Source organism: Panthera leo, chromosome C1, assembly GCF_018350215.1.
Source record: "Panthera leo isolate Ple1 chromosome C1, P.leo_Ple1_pat1.1, whole genome shotgun sequence".
NCBI lineage: Eukaryota > Metazoa > Chordata > Mammalia > Carnivora > Felidae > Panthera > Panthera leo.
The window spans coordinates 214,090,115-214,109,002 of record NC_056686.1 but is presented as its reverse complement, the minus strand read 5'-3'; the positions used below and the strand labels follow the sequence as shown (position 1 = coordinate 214,109,002).

The following is an 18,888-nucleotide window of genomic DNA, read 5'->3' as shown; positions in this document are numbered from 1 at the left end:
TACTATTCTTCATTCCAGAAATTCCCTATAGAAAAACATTTAGGTTGTTTCTAATGTTTTGCTTGTATGCACGACGTGGTAATGAGCGTCATTGTCCAGTTACCTTCGGGCAATTATATCCTTCAGACAATTGTCAAGAAGCTGGACTGTTGAGCCCAAGTTTTGGTCCCTAACCAACTGAACATCCAGAATGCTTTATCAACTTACACAAGAAGCTAGTTTCTTTTTTTTTTTTTTCTAGCACAGGGATTAGCAAAGTATAACCCGCAGGTTAAATCCAGGTCAAAGCCCATTTTTGTAAATAAAGTTTTATTGGAACATAGCCCCACTGTGCAGTTTATGACTGCTTTTACACAGCTGAGTAACTGTCACAGAGACCATATGGCCTATAAAGCTGAAAGTATTTTTACTATCAGGCCTTTTACAAAAAAATGGTGAGGCCAACTCTAGTCATTATTATCTCTGTCCATCAGATAAATCTGCATTTTTTTTTTAAGAGGAAGTTTCACTGTCAGCAGAACGTGCTTCATATAAAGTTGCCCAGTCTGTGCACTGCACAGGGCACTCAGCTGAAGGACTGAACAGGAGTGGCCATGCTCTTCTCACCAAATCATGAACCTGCCGGGCCACGTGCTCCCAGCAAGGGATGTCTTGTCCCAGTTCACACAGAGGCACTGTCTGAGCTGCTGCCTCAGCTGGGGAGAGTATTCCCCTTTTGATAACAGGGCCAGCGTTCTAGTTTGGGCTTAGGGATTCAGAACCAGGAGTTTCAACTATGATTGGGCATTGGGACAGTGGGGCTTTAGGGCTATGCTTAGTTAGGACATAACTAGGCCTTACATAAAGCCTTTGATTTAGTTTTGGGGGGGGTAGTTCTAAGATTCAGATTAAAAGTTGGAGGGGTGCCTGGGTGGCTCAGCCGGTTGGTTAAGCGTCCGACTTCGGCTCAGGTCATGATCTCACGGTCCGTGAGTTCGAGCCCCGTGTCGGGCTCTGTGCTGTGCTGACAGCTCGGAGCCCAGAGCCTGCTTCTCTCTGCCCCTCCCCCACTCACGCTCTGTCTATCAAGAAATGAATAAACGTTAAAAAAAAAAAGTTGGAAATTCAGACTCAGGTGGAAGCCGGGATTCAGGGTTTGCGGACACAGCTGGGGGTGGGAGTCACGGTGCTGGTTAGGTTCAAGCACAGAAAATGCGAGGCAACAGACAGCCATGACCCCTTGGCCCAGCCAGCGATGTCAACAAAAGAGGAAATGACCGAGTTCCAGATATGTGTGAGACCCGCTTCCCCTGACTCCCGCCCCACCTCCTGGTCCTGCTCACCAGCTGCGCTCACTACTGCCCTAATCAGGGTCAATGTCCCCACGCGGATGGCCTCTTGGCTCATCTCCATCTGACCGAGGAAGAATTTCATCAGCTCCTTGGGGTAGGACCGGGCTGCACGGGGGAAGGCTGCCTTAGTCATACGCCCCCTGGGCCAGACAGATGGAGCCAGAGGAGGCAGCCCTGGGGGGCGGGGACTCCCGGGGGGGGCAGGGACTCCCCCCCCCAATCAGGCTCACAGGGGACCTGGGGGAGCCTCACCGAGGGCTATGAAGCAGTGTACGATCTCCGCCAGGTTTTGGCTGCTGTACTGCTGCTGGGCAGGAGCCTTGGCACACACCTGGGGAGGGGGCGTGCAGGGAGGGTGGTGAGACGACAAGCAGAGGCGGGATGCAAGTACGGGGCGGCCCGGCCGTGGCAGAGCTGCGTGGGCAACCAATGCCTCCCAGCCCCCGTGGGATACGGGAGCCAGATGAACGAGATGGGGGCTCCACAGCCACACCACCCGCCACCGCCCACTCCCCACGGCAGCACCCCGAGAATGCTGGTGCCCCGCCAAGCTCGCGGCCTCACCTGGATGTGCAGTTCCGTGAAAATGGTGTGTAGTTGCATTTGGGGGACGGGGGTGTTGGTGGTGACGGACGTTTCCAGGATCTGCCTCAAGACCTGCAATGAACGGGCCGATGATTCAGGGTCAGTGAACTCTGGACTCTTGTGGCTCAGAGGGGCCCATCAGCCGGCGGTATCAGCATCCCCCCTGGGAGCTGGCGAGAAACGCAGAGGATGTGGAGAAACGGGGACCCTCTTGTACCATTGGTGGGAATGCAAACTGGTGCAGCCGCTCTGGAAAACAGTGTGGAGGTTCCTCAAAAAATTAAAAATAGACCTACCCCATGACCCAGCAGTAGCACTGCTAGGAATTTCCCCAAGAGATACAGGAGTGCTGATGCATAGGGGCACGTGTACCCCAATGTCTATAGCAGCACTTTCAACAATAGCCAAATTATGGAAAGAGCCTAAAAGTCCATCAACTGATGAACGGATAAAGAAATTGTGGTTTATATACACAATGGAATACTACGTGGCAATGAGAAAGAATGAAATATGGCCTTTTGTAGCAACGTGGATGGAACTGGAGAGTGTGATGCTAAGTGAAATAAGCCATACAGAGAAAGACAGATACCATATGGTTTCACTCTTATGTGGATCCCGAGAAACTTAACAGAAGATCATGGGGGAGGGGAAGGGCGAAAAAAAGTTACAGAGGGGGAAGGAGGCAAACCATAAGAGACTCTTAAATACTGAGAACAAACTGAGGGTTGATGGGGGGCGGGTGATGGGCATTGAGGAGGGCACCTGTTGGGATGAGCACTGGGTATTGTATGGAAACCAATTCGACAATAAATTTCATGAAAAGAAAAAATCGAAAGAAAAAGAAAGAAATGCAGTCTCTCAGGCTGCATTTGATGCAGCCTGAGATTTGATGAATCCGATCCTGCATTGTCAACAAGCCCCCAAGCTATTCCCAGGCACAGTGATGCTTGGAAAGTGCTGTGCTAAGCCCCTGAGCATGGCATTCAAGGCCCTCTTCCCCTTTCTCCCCTATCCACCTGGCAGCGAATCTCATTCTTCAGCCAGAGTGATCGAAGGACGGCCCCCTAAATCTATCGTATTAATTTCTGCTCTTTGCTTTTGTAGCTGAGGACCACGCCTCTGCTGTAGGTGAGTGACACAGCCCAGGTCACGCCTTCACTCAGAACCCTGCCAAGGCTCCATCCCACACAGGTTACGGGCTTTCGTGGGTTAAAGGGTCTCCCGAAAATTCATGTGCACCCGGAGCCTCAGAATGTGACTTTATTTGAAAATGAGGCTTTCCAGGGGCACCTGGGTGGCTCAGGCGGTCAAGGGTCCAGCTTCGGCTCAGGTCATGATCTCACGGTTTGTGAGTTCAAGCCCCGCGTCGGGCTCTGTGCCGACAGCCGGGAGCCCGGAGCCTGCTTCAGATTCTGCGTCTCCCTCTCTCTCTCTCTGTCTGTCCCCCGCTCGTGCTCTGTCTGTGTCTCCCAAAAGTAAACATTAACAACATTAAAAGAAAAAAGAAAATGAGGCTTTCCAGATGTCATGAGGCAAGGGCCTCAGATGAAATGCACCGTCCTGGAGTTAAGATGGGTCTGAAGTCCAACAACTGGCGTCCTTATAAGAAGAGGGGAGGACACGGACAAGAGAGCACGTGAAGAGAGGGGGACGACGGAAGGCTGCAGCCAGCAGCCGAGCAACGCGGGGGGCCCCCGGAAGCCGGAAGAGGCAGCCAAAGGATTCCTCTCCAGGGCCTTCGGGAGGAGCGCCCCCCGGAACGTGAGGCTGCCTTTCTGTAACTTGGAGACGCCCGCCCTGTGGTTCTCCCACGGCAGCCCCAGGAAACTGACACGCAGCCTCACCGCAGCCTCCGGGATCTCGTCCCTTCCACCTGGAACAGCAGTGTTTGTTTCTCAAAAATCCAGTGAGCGCGGAGCCCCGGCTTCTACTCAGGTGACACTCCCCCTGCCGACGCGGGACCCAGAGGAGCCAAGCCTGCAGCCTCTCACCTGCGTGATGAACAGGGCCTCCAGGCCGCCCCGGTATTCCGCCAGCAGCAGGGGGATGTAGTCGTACAACTGATTCCGAAGGTCGTCGTGGGGCAGGAGGAGGGTCAGCATGGGCTTCAGGGACTTGATGACCCCCAGCTTCACCTACCACAGGAGCCCGGGAGCCCCAGCGAGGCCCAGTGAGGTCACCCCATCCGGAGAGTCCAGGGCACGTGACAGAGAGGGCCTTGGGAGTAGCCGGGGCCCCACCCGAGACCCCACGGGCAGGCGACGAGCCCGGACTGTCCCTGCGAGTCCCGGCTCTGTCACTTGGGAGAACCCGTCTGAGCGCCTGAGTTTCCTCGTTTGTAAACCGGTCCTACGGCACAGCCCCCCTAGGTAAAACGCACCGTAACAGGGACCCTCCTCCAGCAACTCCTGGGGTCTTTCTCAAGCCAGGCCCCCCGGGGCCCCAGGGCCCGTGCAGGTCAGCTCCTGCTGACCTCAGGTCACCGTCTCTCCGGGTTCTGAGAACGAGGCTGGACCCAGTGGTCTCTCAGCCCTCCTTAGCCACACAGGCTGGGGAGCCAGGACCTGGGGGGGGACCACAGGACCCCCTTGAGAGGGGTGCTTCTCACCTCAGGGTTGTGGTTCCTTAGCCACACGGTCACGAAATAGCGATACATCGGGAAGAGCTTCATGGCAAACTGATCTTCCGTCATCACAGGGTACACACTGTCCTCCAGATGCCGCAGGTAAAACTGGACCGTCTCACAGAAGGTCTCCATGGCTACGGAGCAGGGTGGGGGCGGTGAGCCCTGAGGGGCAGCAGCGGACGAGGTCTCCCCGGGCCACCTCCCTCCAGAAGCGTTGGCACACTTCTGTAACCAGCAGGTGAGCGAGATGGCCTCAGACAGCCTAGAAAATGCCTCTCTTCAGCCCGTGCTCTCTGCCTTCCAATTTTTATCAGCTTTCTACCTGTGTGTGAGGGGGGGTGTTAAGCCTACGGGTGTGTCCAGACCCCAGTCCTTGAGATTCACATACAGGGGTCAAGGGTAGGATATGACTCCTTACTCACAGCCCGAGGATTGTCCCACAGAGGGCAGTGAGCACATTTTGTCTTATTCTTCTCAGGTATCAGGGATTTGGGACCCCCCGAAACACTTAAGAAATCAAAACCTGGGGCAAGGAGATCAGACCATAAAGAGCATCCGAGACCAGCCCTGGTCGGGCCCAACATAGAGCCATGTTCCCTGGTTCCCTCTCCTGTGAAATCCCGTCGTCCTCCTGAAATGCTCGAAACAGAGCCGGGTAAACCGAGTCACAGAGACAACTTCCTCCCGCTAAGCCGTGTTCCCTTGAAAGCACCGGCCACAGTTCCACCGCCTGTGCCCCCCCACCCCCCGAGAGCCGATCGGGGCCACACGAAGCAGGAGATTGGACAAATGCTCGGGAATAAGTGAACAACCTACCTCCTGTTCAGCAAACCCCTCCAACCGCTTGCCCGGGGCCCTCGTCCAGCCCCCTGGCCGGGCCCCACCGGCGGGCCCCACCGGCGGGCCCCACCAGGCACGTACCACTGCAGATCACCTGGCACATCTTGGCTTCATTGGTGAGCCTCAGCATCGTGAATATGGTGGCCAGGGTGATGCCCATGTATGGCATGAATTCAAACACTGTGCAGCGGGACGAGAGGTGGCAGGGAGTCGGGGGCGGGTCAGCAGGGACAGGGCAGAGGACAAGCCCGCTTCCTGCCACCTCCCGCCCCCACGGGGCCCGGCGTGCGGCTGAGGCCACAGGATAAAGTGTGGAAGTCAGTGGGAGGTGAAAGGAACAAACCGGAAACAAGCGAAGGGGGAGGAAGCAGGAAAGGAAGAAGACCGGGGACAGGGAGACAGAAGGAGGAGGAGGAGGAGGAGGGGGAGACAGAACCATAGGGAGGAGCGGGCAGAGCAGAAAGTCAGGGAGGGGAGACTGAGCGTGGCTCCTGGATAGATGCCTGGCTCTTTACGTGTCCCACCAAGGTCCTTGGATGAACAAAGACACAGGGAGACAGGCAGCAAGAAAGAGAGACCAGAAGAAGGCAACAGGCAGGCAGAGAAAGGAAGGAAACCGAGGGACGCTGGGGGCAGAGAAGAGGCGTTGTTGGGGGAAAGGGAACAGGTGACAGAGCCACCCTCCCCTCCAAGCCTGGCCCCTCCAGCGGCCGTCTCAGAGCAGCTAGTCCCCTGTCCCCCGCCCCACTCTCTCCACCCACCCGGCCCCATCTGACCAGAGCCCCTGCAAAACGGGACACGCTGGCCCCCGGGCCCTTCCTGAGCCACCGCCCTTCTCGCAGGTTCCACACCACCGCCACCCTGTCCCCGTCTCCCTGCCAACTCTCTTCCTGACGTCGGGTTTCTCCGAGCTGGGTTCTGCCCGCCTCCTCTCCTCTGTCTGCATCTGTGGGCGTGGACGGCTTTGAGCACCACCCACACGCCAAAGACCCTGGGAGGAAGGCCCCCCACACCTGCCCTCGGACCCGACTCCGCATCCACCCATCAGCTGGCCACCTGACCCCGCCCCTCGAAAGTCCCACAGGAATGTGAACTCAGTGCACCTGCCCGGCAGCCAGCTGCTCACGCCTGAAGCTGAGAGTCTTCCTTGGCTCCTCTTTTTTTTCCTTCACCTCCAGCACAGAACTCATCAGCAAGTCCCATCAGTCGGAGCCTCATTCATCTCTCCCGTCTGCACACCCCTCACCAGCTTGGCCCCAGCCTCAGCCACCATCGCCTCTCACGTACACACCTCTCATCCCTTCTCCACCCACACAACAGCTAGAATGTTCCTCCTGGAACCTGCGTGTCACAAGGCAACCCTGCAGCTTTCCAGGGCTCTCAAGTAAGGTCCAGACTCTACCACACCCACCAGGCCCTGCCAGTCTCTCCAACCCTACTTTCCACCATCTGCCCTCCCCCTAACGACAGCCACAGTGACCTCTCAGTCCTTCAGAGAAGCTGAGCCTTTCCCTGCCTCAGGGCCTTTGCACATGACGTTCTCCGTGCAGAACGCCCTCCCGCATCTGGTTCTTCACCATCGTCTCGTCCTTTCGGGTCACAGCTGAAATGTCGCTACCCCAGTGAGGGCCCCACAGAGGTGAGGGCCCCTCCCTCCTGATCTCAAACAGCCACCAGGCTGTTCTCGTCACACCACATGTCATCTCATATGATGATGGCCGATTTTCTTGTTTACTTGTTTACCGTCCTTTATGGAGGCGGGACCGAGCGCATTGTACTCACTGCCACTGTGCAGTGGGAGCTCAGCACCTGCTTGTGGAATGGGGGGGGGGGGAGGGGATAAGAAGGAAAAGAGAGGCGAACACGAGAGAACGGGGCCCGAGAGGGAGAGCGGTCTGGAGAAAGAACGGCAGAGGAATGAAGAGACAGAAATGAGAGGCAGGAACACGGAATCTCGACAGCTGAGGGAGACGCGGAGACGGAAAGAAGGAATGCCAGAGGAAGGTAAGGTAAGAGGGGGGATGGTTGAAGCGGGAGACAGGGATGAAGGAGAGCTTGTGTCGGGATGAGCACTGGGCGATGCATGGAATCGTCAGGTGACTGGATGACCCTCCTGAAACTGATATTACGCTGGACTCAAAAGGAAAACTTAAAAAAATGTAAAAACTAGAAAAGAGAGAAATGGGGCTGGTCAGAGAAGAGAGAGGCAGTGACCGGGAGGGAGCGCCAGGCCGGCCTGCGGGGCCAGACACCCCCCACCCCCCACCCCGCCGCCGCCCCGGGCTGAGGACCCACGTGCGCCTACCGTTGCCATTGGCCAGTTTCGCCAAGGTGACGATGACGAATTCGTCCGTGAGGTTGAGAGGCTTGAGGTGGTGCTGCAGCTCATACATGACCAAGTTGAAGTGGTTGCGGGACAAAGCCACCAGGGTGTCGCTGGCCACCTCTGCCTTCACGTAGCCCTCCACCTGCAGGGGACGGGGGAGGGACGTGTGTCTCCACCACCCGCTGGGCTGCCATGAAAACCCTCCTGCCCCACACCTGCTCCAGCTCAGGCTCCGCCTCTTCTTGCCCCCCCCGCCCCCCGAGGTCACTGGACCAGAGAAGCCAAGCCTCTCCCTGCCTCAGGGCCTTTGCACATGATGTTCTCCGTGCAGAACTAAATCCTGCATCCACCCCAGGCCACCAACATCTCAGCCCCTGGGCTGGCAGGGGAGGGGGGCAGGCCACCGATGGACCCAGGGCTTCACTACCTCCAGGCTCTCCCTCATCTCCTTGGAGGCGATGGCGACCAGCCTCTGGACGCCCTGATCCTCTAGCTCCCCCTCCTGCTGGATGATCTCCTGGAGGATGTTGTAAATGTTGACTTTGCGCTGGGTGGAAATCTGGGAAACGATTACGGGCGGGCGGGAAGATCCTGGACTAGGTTGTGGCGCCTGGGATGGACCCAGCCCTGCCCCCAACACAGCCCACCATCTTCTCCCTCCACTGGCCCTCCTCCCATATACCCGTGATTGGCAAGATATGTGTATTTGATCTTTGTCCCCTTTCTGGTTTCTGGCACAGAGCTCCTAAAACCCTTGGGAGTTCCCTAAGTGATGAGAGCCCTGAAAGAGTCCTTTGTTGCCTTAATGAGGTGACTTGGAAAGCACGTAAGGATGGGGGCTGGTTGCCAGGAGAACCATCCCTTTCATTAGAGGGTCGTAACTTTCAGTCTTGGAGTGGGGGAGGGGCCGGAATCCGAATGCATTGACCATAGCCAATGATTCAATCAGCGGTGCCTCTGTAATGAGGCCTCCGCAGATCGCAGATCAGGGCTCAGAGAGCTTCCGGGCTGGCAAACACATGGGGATTCTGGGAGAGCGGTGCACCCCAAGAAAGCACAGAACCTCCGCACCCGTTCCCCGTGGCTTCCCCTCTGCATCACCTCCATCTGGCCATTCCTGAGTTCGATCCTTTTATAATAGACTAGTAATCCAGCGAGCGGTCTGTTCCTCTGAGTTGTGTGACCCACCCTAGCAAATCAATCAAACCCAGGGAGGGAGTTCGACAGCCAGTCGGTCAGAGGCACGGGGGACAAGCGGGGGCGGGGGCAGCTTTGTGGGACTGAGCCCTTAACCTATGGGATCCGATGCTGTCTCCAGGTGGGTAGGTCAGAACTGAGCTGAACTGTGGGACACCCCACTGGTGTTTGAGAACCGCTCGGTGGTGGAGGGGGGTGGGGAACCCCACACGCATTGCAACTGGTTCCAGAATGAGTCATACCCCACCTGGCGGTTGTCCTCAAGCCGCCCAAGAGGCAGGCCCTACCGTGTTCTACCCTCAACACCGTTCTCCGCCCTCCCCCCGTCTGACTCATCCAACTGGCCCTGGCGGTGTGGCCCGCAAATCTGTTCTCTCTTCCCTGTTCTCGGTCCGGCAGAGTCAGCAAGACAAGAGTCACATGGTCAGCGCCCCAGATTCTCCACACACTTGTCACCGGCCCACTTGAAAGCCCAAGAACGCAGTCCGCCCTGGTGGGGGAGCACTCGATGCCAAGAAATGTGCCTCTCACTCCCTTTTGATTCCTAGATAGCCTTATTGCCATCTTAAATGACCCCGTTTAAGGTAGAATTGGACAAAGAGACCGTATTCCCAGACCATGGCGATTAAAATAGCCCTTACTGAATCAGGCTTGACCAGCTGCTCTTGCAGAATGAGTGTGGGCCGTTGACATGGGGGCCATGGCCCGCAAAGCCCTTGGAAAGGGGCCTCCTCTCTGTTGGGAGGGCGGCCACTTCCCAGCAGCCCCAGAGGCCTTGGAAAAGGCACCTCAAGAAGGAAGAAATTCACTCAAACTTGTATGTTCACCTAGTGAAATCTGCTCCAGAGAGTCGTGGCCTTGTTTGCCTGGTGTCGCCCTAGCGAATAACCGAGGCTTCTAAACTCCAACCAGAGATTCCTCATGAAAATCCCTGGAAGTAAGAAAACTGGGGGGCCTTGGCCGTTCGGTACTGCCTGGCCCTGGACCAGTGTCCCTCAGTCTTTTTTTAGATCGTTCCCTAAAGAGCCTTCTTAGACATTTTTTCCTGATTGCACCCCTACGCATGAAGCCTTAATTCCCCGAGTATATGGCGTATCTGTTTATGTGCCTCTCTGTACTTGATACATAAAGAAGTAAGGTTTTCTTCAGCGAATCCATTTTAGCCGGGGGTAGGGGGAACAGTATCACCCCCGTGGAGAATGCATGCTCTAGATTTTCAAAGAGAACTCAAGGACACCTGTAGGCTTCATTAACACTCCTGCAGGACCTGTATAAACAGCCAGGTAAATTTTAATAAGACCAGCCTCCTCTGTGATCAAGAGGCATCTCTGGAGAATATTTATGGTCGCATGGCAAAAACTGTCAAAGACTTGAAAACTGACCTAAAGACAGGCACCAGAGGAGGTCTTGGGGCTGTCTGCAGCCGCTCAAAGATTATGGGGCCTCAAGCGGGGGGCACTCTTGATCCCCCGTGATTGTCTAGGCTACGTTATCTGGGGACAGAAGCTCAGTCCTAGGAAACTGATACGAATGCAAATGCTTCCTCCCTAGCAACAAAAATCATTGCCGTTCCTGGCAATGTCAATGACTTTTGTCTGGTTTAACAGATTTTGACATTCTGCTGGCTCCTTCACTATTCAATGAAGAACGGAAATCTCCGAAACAGGTTAATTTCGAATGTGCCTACGTGTTTAGAGTCTATGTATTGCCACTGATTATTGACGAGGGAGCATGGGGCGAGCTGAAGACAAAGTACAGGCTGACAGCACCCTCCCCCCACCCCCGCCAGGTGGGATACGTGTGATATTCCCCCCCAGACACTCCTGGCTGCCCAAGAAGAGGGGAAAGGAAAGAAAGCAAATGGTTGACTGATGGAGATCGAGGTCACGTAGGACGGGAGTCTCCTTCAGTTTACGGATGACTTAGTAACGGCAAGAAAAAGGCAATCTTATCCAGAACCTAATCTCCAGAAACCTATAGACTCCGTTTCCTGGAGCCCTCATATCACCCTCATCAAGATGTAAGGGGGTTTAAGTGCTTGCCGTGGTGATGTGGGAAACAAAGGCAAATGAAAAATTTGATTCCCGTACTGCCTACAGCCCAGTGACGAGTCCTTGAAACAGACAGAGTGACCTCCCTCTAGGAGCTCAGCTGCCTCGATGATGACACTTTGTTAAGGGTAAAAGGGAATCTTGGCTTCACGTTATTCTGAGCCCCAGGATCCTGTAAGTCTGCTTTAACATATAAAAATTCCTTCATCTCAACTCCCCAAGATACATGCAGGCAATCATACTCCAAGCTTATGGCCCCCTGATATACATCTGAAGGGTCTCATGACTGAGGTTTTACTAAACAGTAGTAAATGGCGTTTTCCTAACAGCAGCCAGCCCCTCAAGGACCTGGAAACCTTGCTTCAAAATTCCTTAGAGACTTACGCTGTCCCCAACCCCCTCCCAACCTGAGGTATATAATGAGTTATCTGTCACAACCCAACGCAGCTCTTTCTGCCCACAGGTCCTGTCCCTGTGCTTTAATAAAATCACCTTTCTGCACCAAAGACGTCTTGAAGAATTCTTTCTTGGCCATCGGCTCTGCACCCCCCATCACCCCAAAACCCCATCAATTATGGCCTGGGTGTTAACCATGCTCTTAAATGTTTTATATCTCCCGACACCTCGGGGCCTCGATGACCCTGGAGAGCCTACCCCTCCCAGGCTTAGCCAGTTACTACCAAGAGCAAACAGCTCCCCAGGGAGCATGCTTTTCAAATGCAAACCAGCCAGTCCAAAGCTGGTACCATCCACCTGCTCTCCCACTGGGAGCCACTATCCACCTGCCCCTAATGACCCCAGGGCCACATGCCAGACAACCAGGGACAGCCCCGATACCCAGAGCCCGCTGAAATTGTTCACACTAGCCCATCTTCAGCCTGCTCACCCCGCCTGTCCCACCCCCCTCCCCCCACCAGAGACCACAATATAGACTCTTGCCCCCATTCCCTCCTCGCTCCCTCTGTTTCCTGGCCAACCCTGGTGCTTGCTCATGTGGCCCTGCATGATATGGCCTGTCCCCTCCCCCCCACCCCCCCCCCCCGCACCTCCTAATAAACCCACATTTTAAAAGTCTATTACAAAACCCTTTGCCTGTCTTTGCTCCTCACAGCTGCCACCCATCTTTCTACAAAATCAAGCTTTCTCTAAAGAATTCCTACAAAGATCTCCCGCACTTCCCAGCCCCAAAGGCTACAGGACAGTCTAAACTCCAGCAGTTCTCAAAGTGTGGTCTCCAGACCAGCAGCCTCAGCATCACCTGGGAAGGTGTTAGAAATGCTGATTCTCAGGCCAGCCCCACAGACCTACTGAATCAGTAACTCTCAGGGCGGGGCCCAACAATCTGGGTCTTAACGAGCTCTCCAGGGGACCCTGATGCTCTGCCCCAAACTCTGCCCTGTCTTGCCCACCGCGATTTCCCGTCACACCGCCCATCACTCCCTCCTACGCCCTCCACCCCACTCCTGTCCCTGGCTAAGCAGTCTCCGGGCTGGCCCAGCACCACTTTGCACCCGGTTCTGCTACGTCTTGGCTGCCCCAGGTCTACCTGCTTCACTCCTTCAACATCTTTGTGACTACGTTCGTGAGCCCTAGGACAAGGGCTCCCCAACCCACCGTGTCAGAATAAGGCAACTTTTTAAAAATTACCAAAGCCCCAGGCTCCCATGGGTCCTGTGAGTCAGAGCCTCACCATCTTGCCAGTGTCTGTGCCCCAGCACCCAGCCCTGTGCCTGCGATGGTCAGTAATGTGTGCTGACCCACGGGTGGCTGGGCTCCGAGGCGGGGCCGGGGGCCAGGGGGCCCTACCTCGGGCACCTGCAGGCAACGGATGAGAGCGTTGATCACCGCGGAGGGCTCCGTGGTGGCCTTCTCCGTGATTATCACCGAGGCCAGCATCTTCCGCATGTCAGGACCTGCCCCCCCAGCAGTGTCCGTCTTTGCTGACCCGCTGTCCATGATGTTGAGGAGGTTTGTGACTTGTTGGAAAGTACCTGAGACAAGGTGGTGCAGGGGTGCCCGCTGAGGTGGCCGTCACGGGAAGTGCTCCCGCGCCCAGGCCCTCCCGACGCGGCCAGGGAAGCCATGCTCTTGCCACGATTGGGCGGGGCCTCCCTGTCCTCGTGCAGACAGAGAAACCGAGACCTAGGCTGGGACACGCCCTCAAGGAGTCAATGGCCAGGACTGGACGGGACAGGAATGCAGGGGTGGGGCCGACTTTCTTACCTCCGTCGTCGTCTGGCTCCAGGGGTTCCGGGTCCTCCGTTTCCTCTGCTGGGCCCTCGTCTGAGCCTACCACTGCTTCCGTCATCTCCTCCACAAGTTCTTCGGAGACAAGATTTGTAAAATCGTTGGTGTATCAACACAACCCAAGAGACCACCCCCCCGCCAAGAGTCACACCCTGCATAACCCTCTCCCCTTCGGTGTGGGCAGAACCAGGACTTGGCTAGACCCGTGTTCTAACCAGTAGACCGAGGCCAAGGTGACAGGAAGCCACTCCCAGGGTCGTGTGCTCTCATAGCAGCCTCTGTGTCCTAGGGATGGGAGAGGGAGTCTCACGCTAGCCTTGAAGTTAACGGCGTGGCCTAAACTGCCTGTGGAAGGGACCCTGTGGCAAGAAGCTGAGGACATCAGTCCTCCAACCCCATAAGCTTAGAAGAGAACTAAGCTCCGGAAAGGATGTGTCTGCGCCAACATGAAGGCAGCCTGTGAGACCCCCCCGACTCCGGATCCCCGGAAACCATGCGATGATAGATGGGTGTTGTTTTAAGCCACTGAGTTGATGCCATTTATCACACAGCAGTGACTAACTTGGTTAAGAAGGGCCCTTCCTCTCTCTTCTCTCCACACCGAACACTAACGATTAATGAGAAACCCACCTCTGCCGTCCTCGTTGCTCCTCTCAAGGAGCTCTCGTGACATCAGCAGCTTCTCAAGGGTTGACCAACAACACAGATGTCAAAATGGAGGACTGAAGGCTCCCAGATCCGTTCGCCCCCTGACCAGAGTTCCCCAAGCCTGAAACTCCACGGGCTCTTCACCGTCCTGAGCTCTTTCCCTCCTGGGAATCTGTTGAAGAGCTACTCTGGGACTTAACTACTGACCTTTCCTCGGAGTCCCCTCCTGGTTGGGACAAAAATGCACCACAAGGAGAGGATGCCTAATACACATCAAAGGTAATGTGGACAAGGGCAGGTGGGTCGTCAAGGAAGTGGGACGGTTGGCTTCTCAGCCGTAATGTGGATGAGGAAGAGGTTTCCTGGCAGGGTGGGAGGGTTTCACTAGAACCATCACCGTTAGGTCGCAGACCCTTGGAACTCTGAGATCTAACTGCCTTCCTGAGTCTTGATCAACTGAGGGCTTCAAGGGGTGCGCAGGGCCCTGTATTAAAACGCCGCATTATGTTGTCATTAGACGTTTCTTTTATCCATATGTGCGGTGGAATACGGTGGTCTGTTTGGGAAAGGGGCATAGCGGGAGCGGGCGTTATCAACTACCACATCCCCTGGGGATGCCCTGTTGGTTTTTAAGCTCCACAGAAGCTTCCAGGGTGAAATCTGAAACTGGCCTCTGTACTCAGAGGGTGGGGAGAGACTGAAGAAGCCACTCCATGTTGGCAGGTGGCAGTTTTCATAAGCAGGAGAACTTACACAGGAGTTTCATCTTGGGCAGCATCAGGACAAGTGAATCTCTGCACCCGCCAACCACATCTTACAAGTTTATACAGAGGTCTTAACCAGGTTCAGTCACCTGTACCATCAAGGTGGCCTCAACACCATCTCAGTATCCCAAAACGATCTCCTTGGATCATCCTCTGGGAGTGGGAAAGGCAAGCAGAACCCACATTCCAAGGACAGGAGAGGGGATGCGAAGCCTCCGATTTCCCAGGTCCAGCTCACAGGTCAGCTGGCAGTCATGTCTTCTCATTGACCTCTTCACTTCCACCCTGTGGTCATAGGACCTCCGGGTGGGAAGATGTGGTAGGACAGCTGGGGTGGGATGGGTGACAGAGGGGTCCTGGGAAGAGGACTCTTCCTCCCCAAGGACTGGGTGGCTTACAGGATGGGGCAGGGGGTTCCCCCTGACAGGTAAGAGAGCAGGTACCCCATTTCCTGAACCAAAAGTGGAGCCCAAGATTTTCTCGTCAGTTGTAGCTGTAACAGGCCAGATCAAAAGTTTGAGCAACGAAATACTGGCCTTTGGAAACTTGCTATGCATTACAGAGCAATAGAACAAGACTCAGAGCCACGTAGGTCCACGACGGCTTAGTGAAAATTCCCACTCAAAGTTTGCCCATGCGGCCAAGAGGCCTGCTCCTCAGTCTCTGATAGCGGGATGCTTTTTGCCCTTTGCAGCCCATTTCTACTTCGTTGAAGCCAGATGGTTGGAAAATGAGCTTCGCAGGCATGGTGCTAAACCCTTCTTCCCCGTAAAATTCCTGCGTTGTTCCTCACTCTGCCCTTTGGAGACATACTGACCAATATGGAAGAGACACAAGAAGACGGTTATCACATGCCTCGCTTTCGTGGCTACCTCTCCCACTCTCCTCTGGGCCTGCTCTTTTCCTTCAAAGATCATTCAAATGACACGGCTCCCATTCCGTTCCACAGACCCTACCTGCCTGCCCGCTGCGAGCAGCTAAGCACAGCTCTCCGTGTAGAAGTGGATATAGAAGTGGGTAGGACGTGCCTGCATCCTCTGACAGTCTAAAGACCCAACCCATGGAAGATCGTGGGTTTAGGGCCAGCACTGAATGTATCAGTTAGCCATTGCTGTGTAACAAACGGCCTCAGAGCTTAAGGACAGAAAACAACCATTTACTGTTGTTCATAAATCTGTGGGTCAGTGGGTAGATCTGTTGCTCTGGGCCATCTCTAGCCATGGAGTTGCTTGTACATCTGCAGTCCGCTGGTGGGCTGGGTGAGGGCTGGCTGGTCTAGGACAGCCTCCCACAGGGACCTGGCAGTTGGCTAGCTATCGGCTGAAGAGGCCAGCGTGATTGGAACACATGTCTGTCACACAGTAGGGCTCACCCAGGCTGTTTTTACAGTAGGTAAGTGGGCTTCAGGAACAGGAAGGCCTCCTGATGCCTAGACCCAGAAGTGGTACCCACCCACTCTGTCACATGCCACCAAAGCAGGTCACAGTCCAGCCGGGACTTGAGGGGTGGGGAAATAGATCCTCCTCTCGATGGGAAGAGCTGCAAAGCCACATTGTGAAGGGCCTGGCTATCAGGAGGGGTGCAGAAAGGGGCCGCTTTTTTGTCGCACATACGATGAGTACAGAAGCCATGGAAAAGGTGAGATGCCCCTGCACATACTATCCAGAGGAGATACTAAAGCGATGAGATCAAGGACAAAGAAGAGGGCTGTACTTGGTTTTCTGAAATGAAAATGTTTTTTGGGTTTCTTTTTCAGGGTAGGGCAATAACATTTGACTCCCGTATAATCCATTCATGAAATCGGCCACTCTCGTGTGCTGTCACTCTACCGGGCTTCCTACCTCTGCTTCTACAGGAACTAAGTTGAAAATAAGTATGTGTAGAAACACGTGACTTTAAATGCACGAGAAGCACCAAGGCAGGATGTGGGGAAAACGGACACAACATAAACGTGTAGTGGACACATCCGGGAGCCTGTCCCCGGCTCACTAGCTCCCTCTCCCTGACCACCGGGGTCAGTCATGGCTTCTGGTGGCCATGTTTTCCCTGTGCAACCCCTCCCTCCACATTCCTGATTGGACGACCAAAAGTTCTGTCATACTGGTGTATTATTTGCAGAATTAGCACGTGTAGTGTAACAGCAAATAAATGCAACAACAATGAAGAGAAGAACACCTAAGAAATAGAATTTCTATGAATTTATTAATGTCTTTAGTTGTGGAAAACATCAGAGAAAATACACTTGTGAGACACTGTGCTTTGGGCTTCTCTCAAATTCAGATCCATTTGGCACAAGCCATGGTAATACCCTTGAGCCCACCATTCATCAATTTTATACATCATTCTTTTCCCTAAAGCCAGAAATCAGACACTGTTCTCAAAAGAACCTGTGCCAATGATTTATTTTTTTAAGTTTATTTTTATTTATTTTGATAGAGAGAGAGAGAGAGAGAGAATGGGAGAGAGAGAATCCCAAGTAGGTTCCATGTTATCAGCACAGAGCTGGATGCGGGGCCTGATCTCACGAACGCAAGATCTCACGACCTGAGCCAAAATCAAGAGTCAGACGCTTAACTGAATGAGCCACCCAGGCGCCCCGAGGTCATTCATTTATTTCAAGTACAAGGCACTATGCCCTAAAGGAACAAATGTTTCCTTCTTTGTATACACAAAGTGACATCTGTGAAGCATGAATGCAAGTTAGGACCTGCCATTACTGGGGACAGAATTGATCGCAACAGTCTACAGAACCCAGACGACGATGTTAGAGCTGTCCTTCCAGGTAGAGGGGGGTAAGACCACCTGGAACCTGTGTCCCCAAACAAGCCTCATTTGCTGAGTAAGAAAAGTAATGCAAAGTGCAGGAGGCACCCGTCCAACCCCCCTGGAAAGTCATCTGAAGTGATGAACATAGTCCAAATTAAAGATCCTAAAGGGGGCAGAAAACATATTCAAGTATCTCTACCTCTAGGTGTGACTAGCAGTTAGATTGTTTTTATTTTAAAGTTTGTTTATCTGTTTATTTTTGAGGGGGGGAGGGGAGGGGCGGACAGAGAATCCCAAGCAGGCTCCACGCTCAGTGCAGAGCCCAACTCGGAGCTTGACCTCACAACCGTGAGATCATGACCTGAGCCAAAATCAAGAGTCAAATGCTTAACTGACTGAACCGCCCAGGCGCCCCTAGATTGTTTCTATTTAAAAAAAAAAAAAAACACGGGGGTATCTCCCTTAGGGCTAAGTATTTCTTGAATAAGCATAACATAAATATAACGTTGCCTCTGGTTGCCACTTTGGGTCACCTCACTTCCCACCCACCTCTCAGTGTGTCTTAGACTTGTGAGATTTCTTAACTCGTCCTTTTTTCCCAAAGCACTTCCGGCAGCCGAAGGCGCAGCATTTGTACATGATGAAGACAACGCCCAGCACAATGGCCAGGAGGAAGCCGATCACGTCCACAGAGTGGTACTGGTACCAGGTGAGATCGTGGGCTGCAGGGCGCAGGTGCAGGGCCCCCTTGTGCCTCATCACGAACTCTACCCAGAACACAGCCAGGTCCATGGGCTCGATGGGGCGGTCCTTGTGCAGGCTGGACAGGCGCATGATGTTCTCCTTGTAGCTAAACACAAAGACAGTGACATGAATTCTGGAACACCAACCATACCGACCATCCTCCCTCTAGGCTTGCTGTGGTTGGGAAGGCTCCCAGATTTTACAAACTTGGTAGAGGAAATGTGTTTCCATTATGGCCAAAAAGAACACACACACACACACCATACATCTCACTCACACACACACACACACACACACACACACACACACACACTAACTGGTCTTTATCTCTGAAATTAAAAAAAAAAATGTAGAAAGAAAACAAGAAGCCAAAATTATAATATTAAATTATTTGAACCTAGCTTCCTGTTTTCTTCTCTTCTTTTTCATGATATTTTTGTAGGAAATTAGATGACTCTTTATAAGAGAAAGAAATAAAGGAAAAGGTCATGTCAGAAATTATGAGCAGTTTCCCTCTCACAGTTTTGAACAATCACATCTACTCAAAGTCAAAGCCATTTGTAAGTGCCCTCGCAAGGTGGCGGCATATTTTCCATTGGTGAAGCATCACACCGTCCAAGTGCTAACTGTAGCATGAGGCTGTGTCTATGCAGCCTGGGAAACAAAATGGATTTTTGTTTATTTTAGACAGCGTTGGTAGCTGAATCGGAACATCCACATCCAAACTGGTTTAGATGTTTCAACCCTTAGTGTAGATGTTTCA

At 53.8% G+C, this 18,888-nt stretch overlaps 2 protein-coding genes and 3 long non-coding RNA genes across 14 annotated transcripts in view; 3 read left to right on the top strand and 2 right to left on the bottom strand.

Moving 5' to 3' along the window:
- The window catches only part of MROH2A (maestro heat like repeat family member 2A), a 44,548-nt gene extending 30,293 nt beyond the window's left edge, over positions 1 to 14,255 (bottom strand). For 5 of the 7 annotated variants that reach the window (XM_042950585.1, XM_042950589.1, XM_042950586.1 and 2 more), the window contains exons 1-11: positions 13,834 to 14,255; positions 13,180 to 13,278; positions 12,763 to 12,947; positions 8,136 to 8,267; positions 7,688 to 7,850; positions 5,464 to 5,562; positions 4,525 to 4,676; positions 3,908 to 4,051; positions 1,896 to 1,988; positions 1,584 to 1,662; positions 1,323 to 1,436 (exon numbers count right to left, since the gene is read on the bottom strand). In XM_042950585.1, coding sequence (XP_042806519.1) covers positions 1,323 to 1,436; positions 1,584 to 1,662; positions 1,896 to 1,988; positions 3,908 to 4,051; positions 4,525 to 4,676; positions 5,464 to 5,562; positions 7,688 to 7,850; positions 8,136 to 8,267; positions 12,763 to 12,947; positions 13,180 to 13,278; positions 13,834 to 13,876 — 1,303 coding nt within the window. In that variant the 5' untranslated portion in view covers positions 13,877 to 14,255. The remainder of the gene's footprint in view (positions 1 to 1,322; positions 1,437 to 1,583; positions 1,663 to 1,895; positions 1,989 to 3,907; positions 4,052 to 4,524; positions 4,677 to 5,463; positions 5,563 to 7,687; positions 7,851 to 8,135; positions 8,268 to 12,762; positions 12,948 to 13,179; positions 13,279 to 13,833) is intronic. The other 2 variants (XM_042950587.1, XM_042950588.1) reach the window with 2 other exon arrangements.
- Positions 4,692 to 7,220, top strand: LOC122226805. The gene is made up of 4 exons (XR_006205774.1): positions 4,692 to 4,780; positions 5,021 to 5,498; positions 5,911 to 6,049; positions 6,225 to 7,220. It is a non-coding gene; the product is annotated as an uncharacterized LOC122226805 (long non-coding RNA).
- Positions 7,221 to 9,550, top strand: LOC122226807. Of its 2 annotated transcripts, none has more exons than XR_006205777.1 (2): positions 7,221 to 7,386; positions 9,305 to 9,550. It is a non-coding gene; the product is annotated as an uncharacterized LOC122226807 (long non-coding RNA). The 2 variants fall into 2 exon arrangements; XR_006205776.1 differs by having other exon boundaries at positions 7,221 to 7,391.
- Positions 14,256 to 14,304: 49 nt separating the features above from the next.
- The window catches only part of LOC122226806, a 5,842-nt gene continuing 1,258 nt past the window's right edge, over positions 14,305 to 18,888 (top strand). The window contains exons 1-2 of the long non-coding RNA XR_006205775.1: positions 14,305 to 14,855; positions 17,986 to 18,090. This is a non-coding gene — a long non-coding RNA (uncharacterized LOC122226806). The remainder of the gene's footprint in view (positions 14,856 to 17,985; positions 18,091 to 18,888) is intronic.
- LOC122226802 (UDP-glucuronosyltransferase 1A1-like) overlaps positions 17,775 to 18,888 on the bottom strand; it is a 24,816-nt gene continuing 23,702 nt past the window's right edge. For all 3 annotated transcript variants that reach the window (XM_042950592.1, XM_042950593.1, XM_042950595.1), the window contains one exon: positions 17,775 to 18,231. In XM_042950592.1, the coding sequence (XP_042806526.1) occupies positions 17,934 to 18,231 (298 nt within the window). In that variant the 3' untranslated portion in view covers positions 17,775 to 17,933. The remainder of the gene's footprint in view (positions 18,232 to 18,888) is intronic.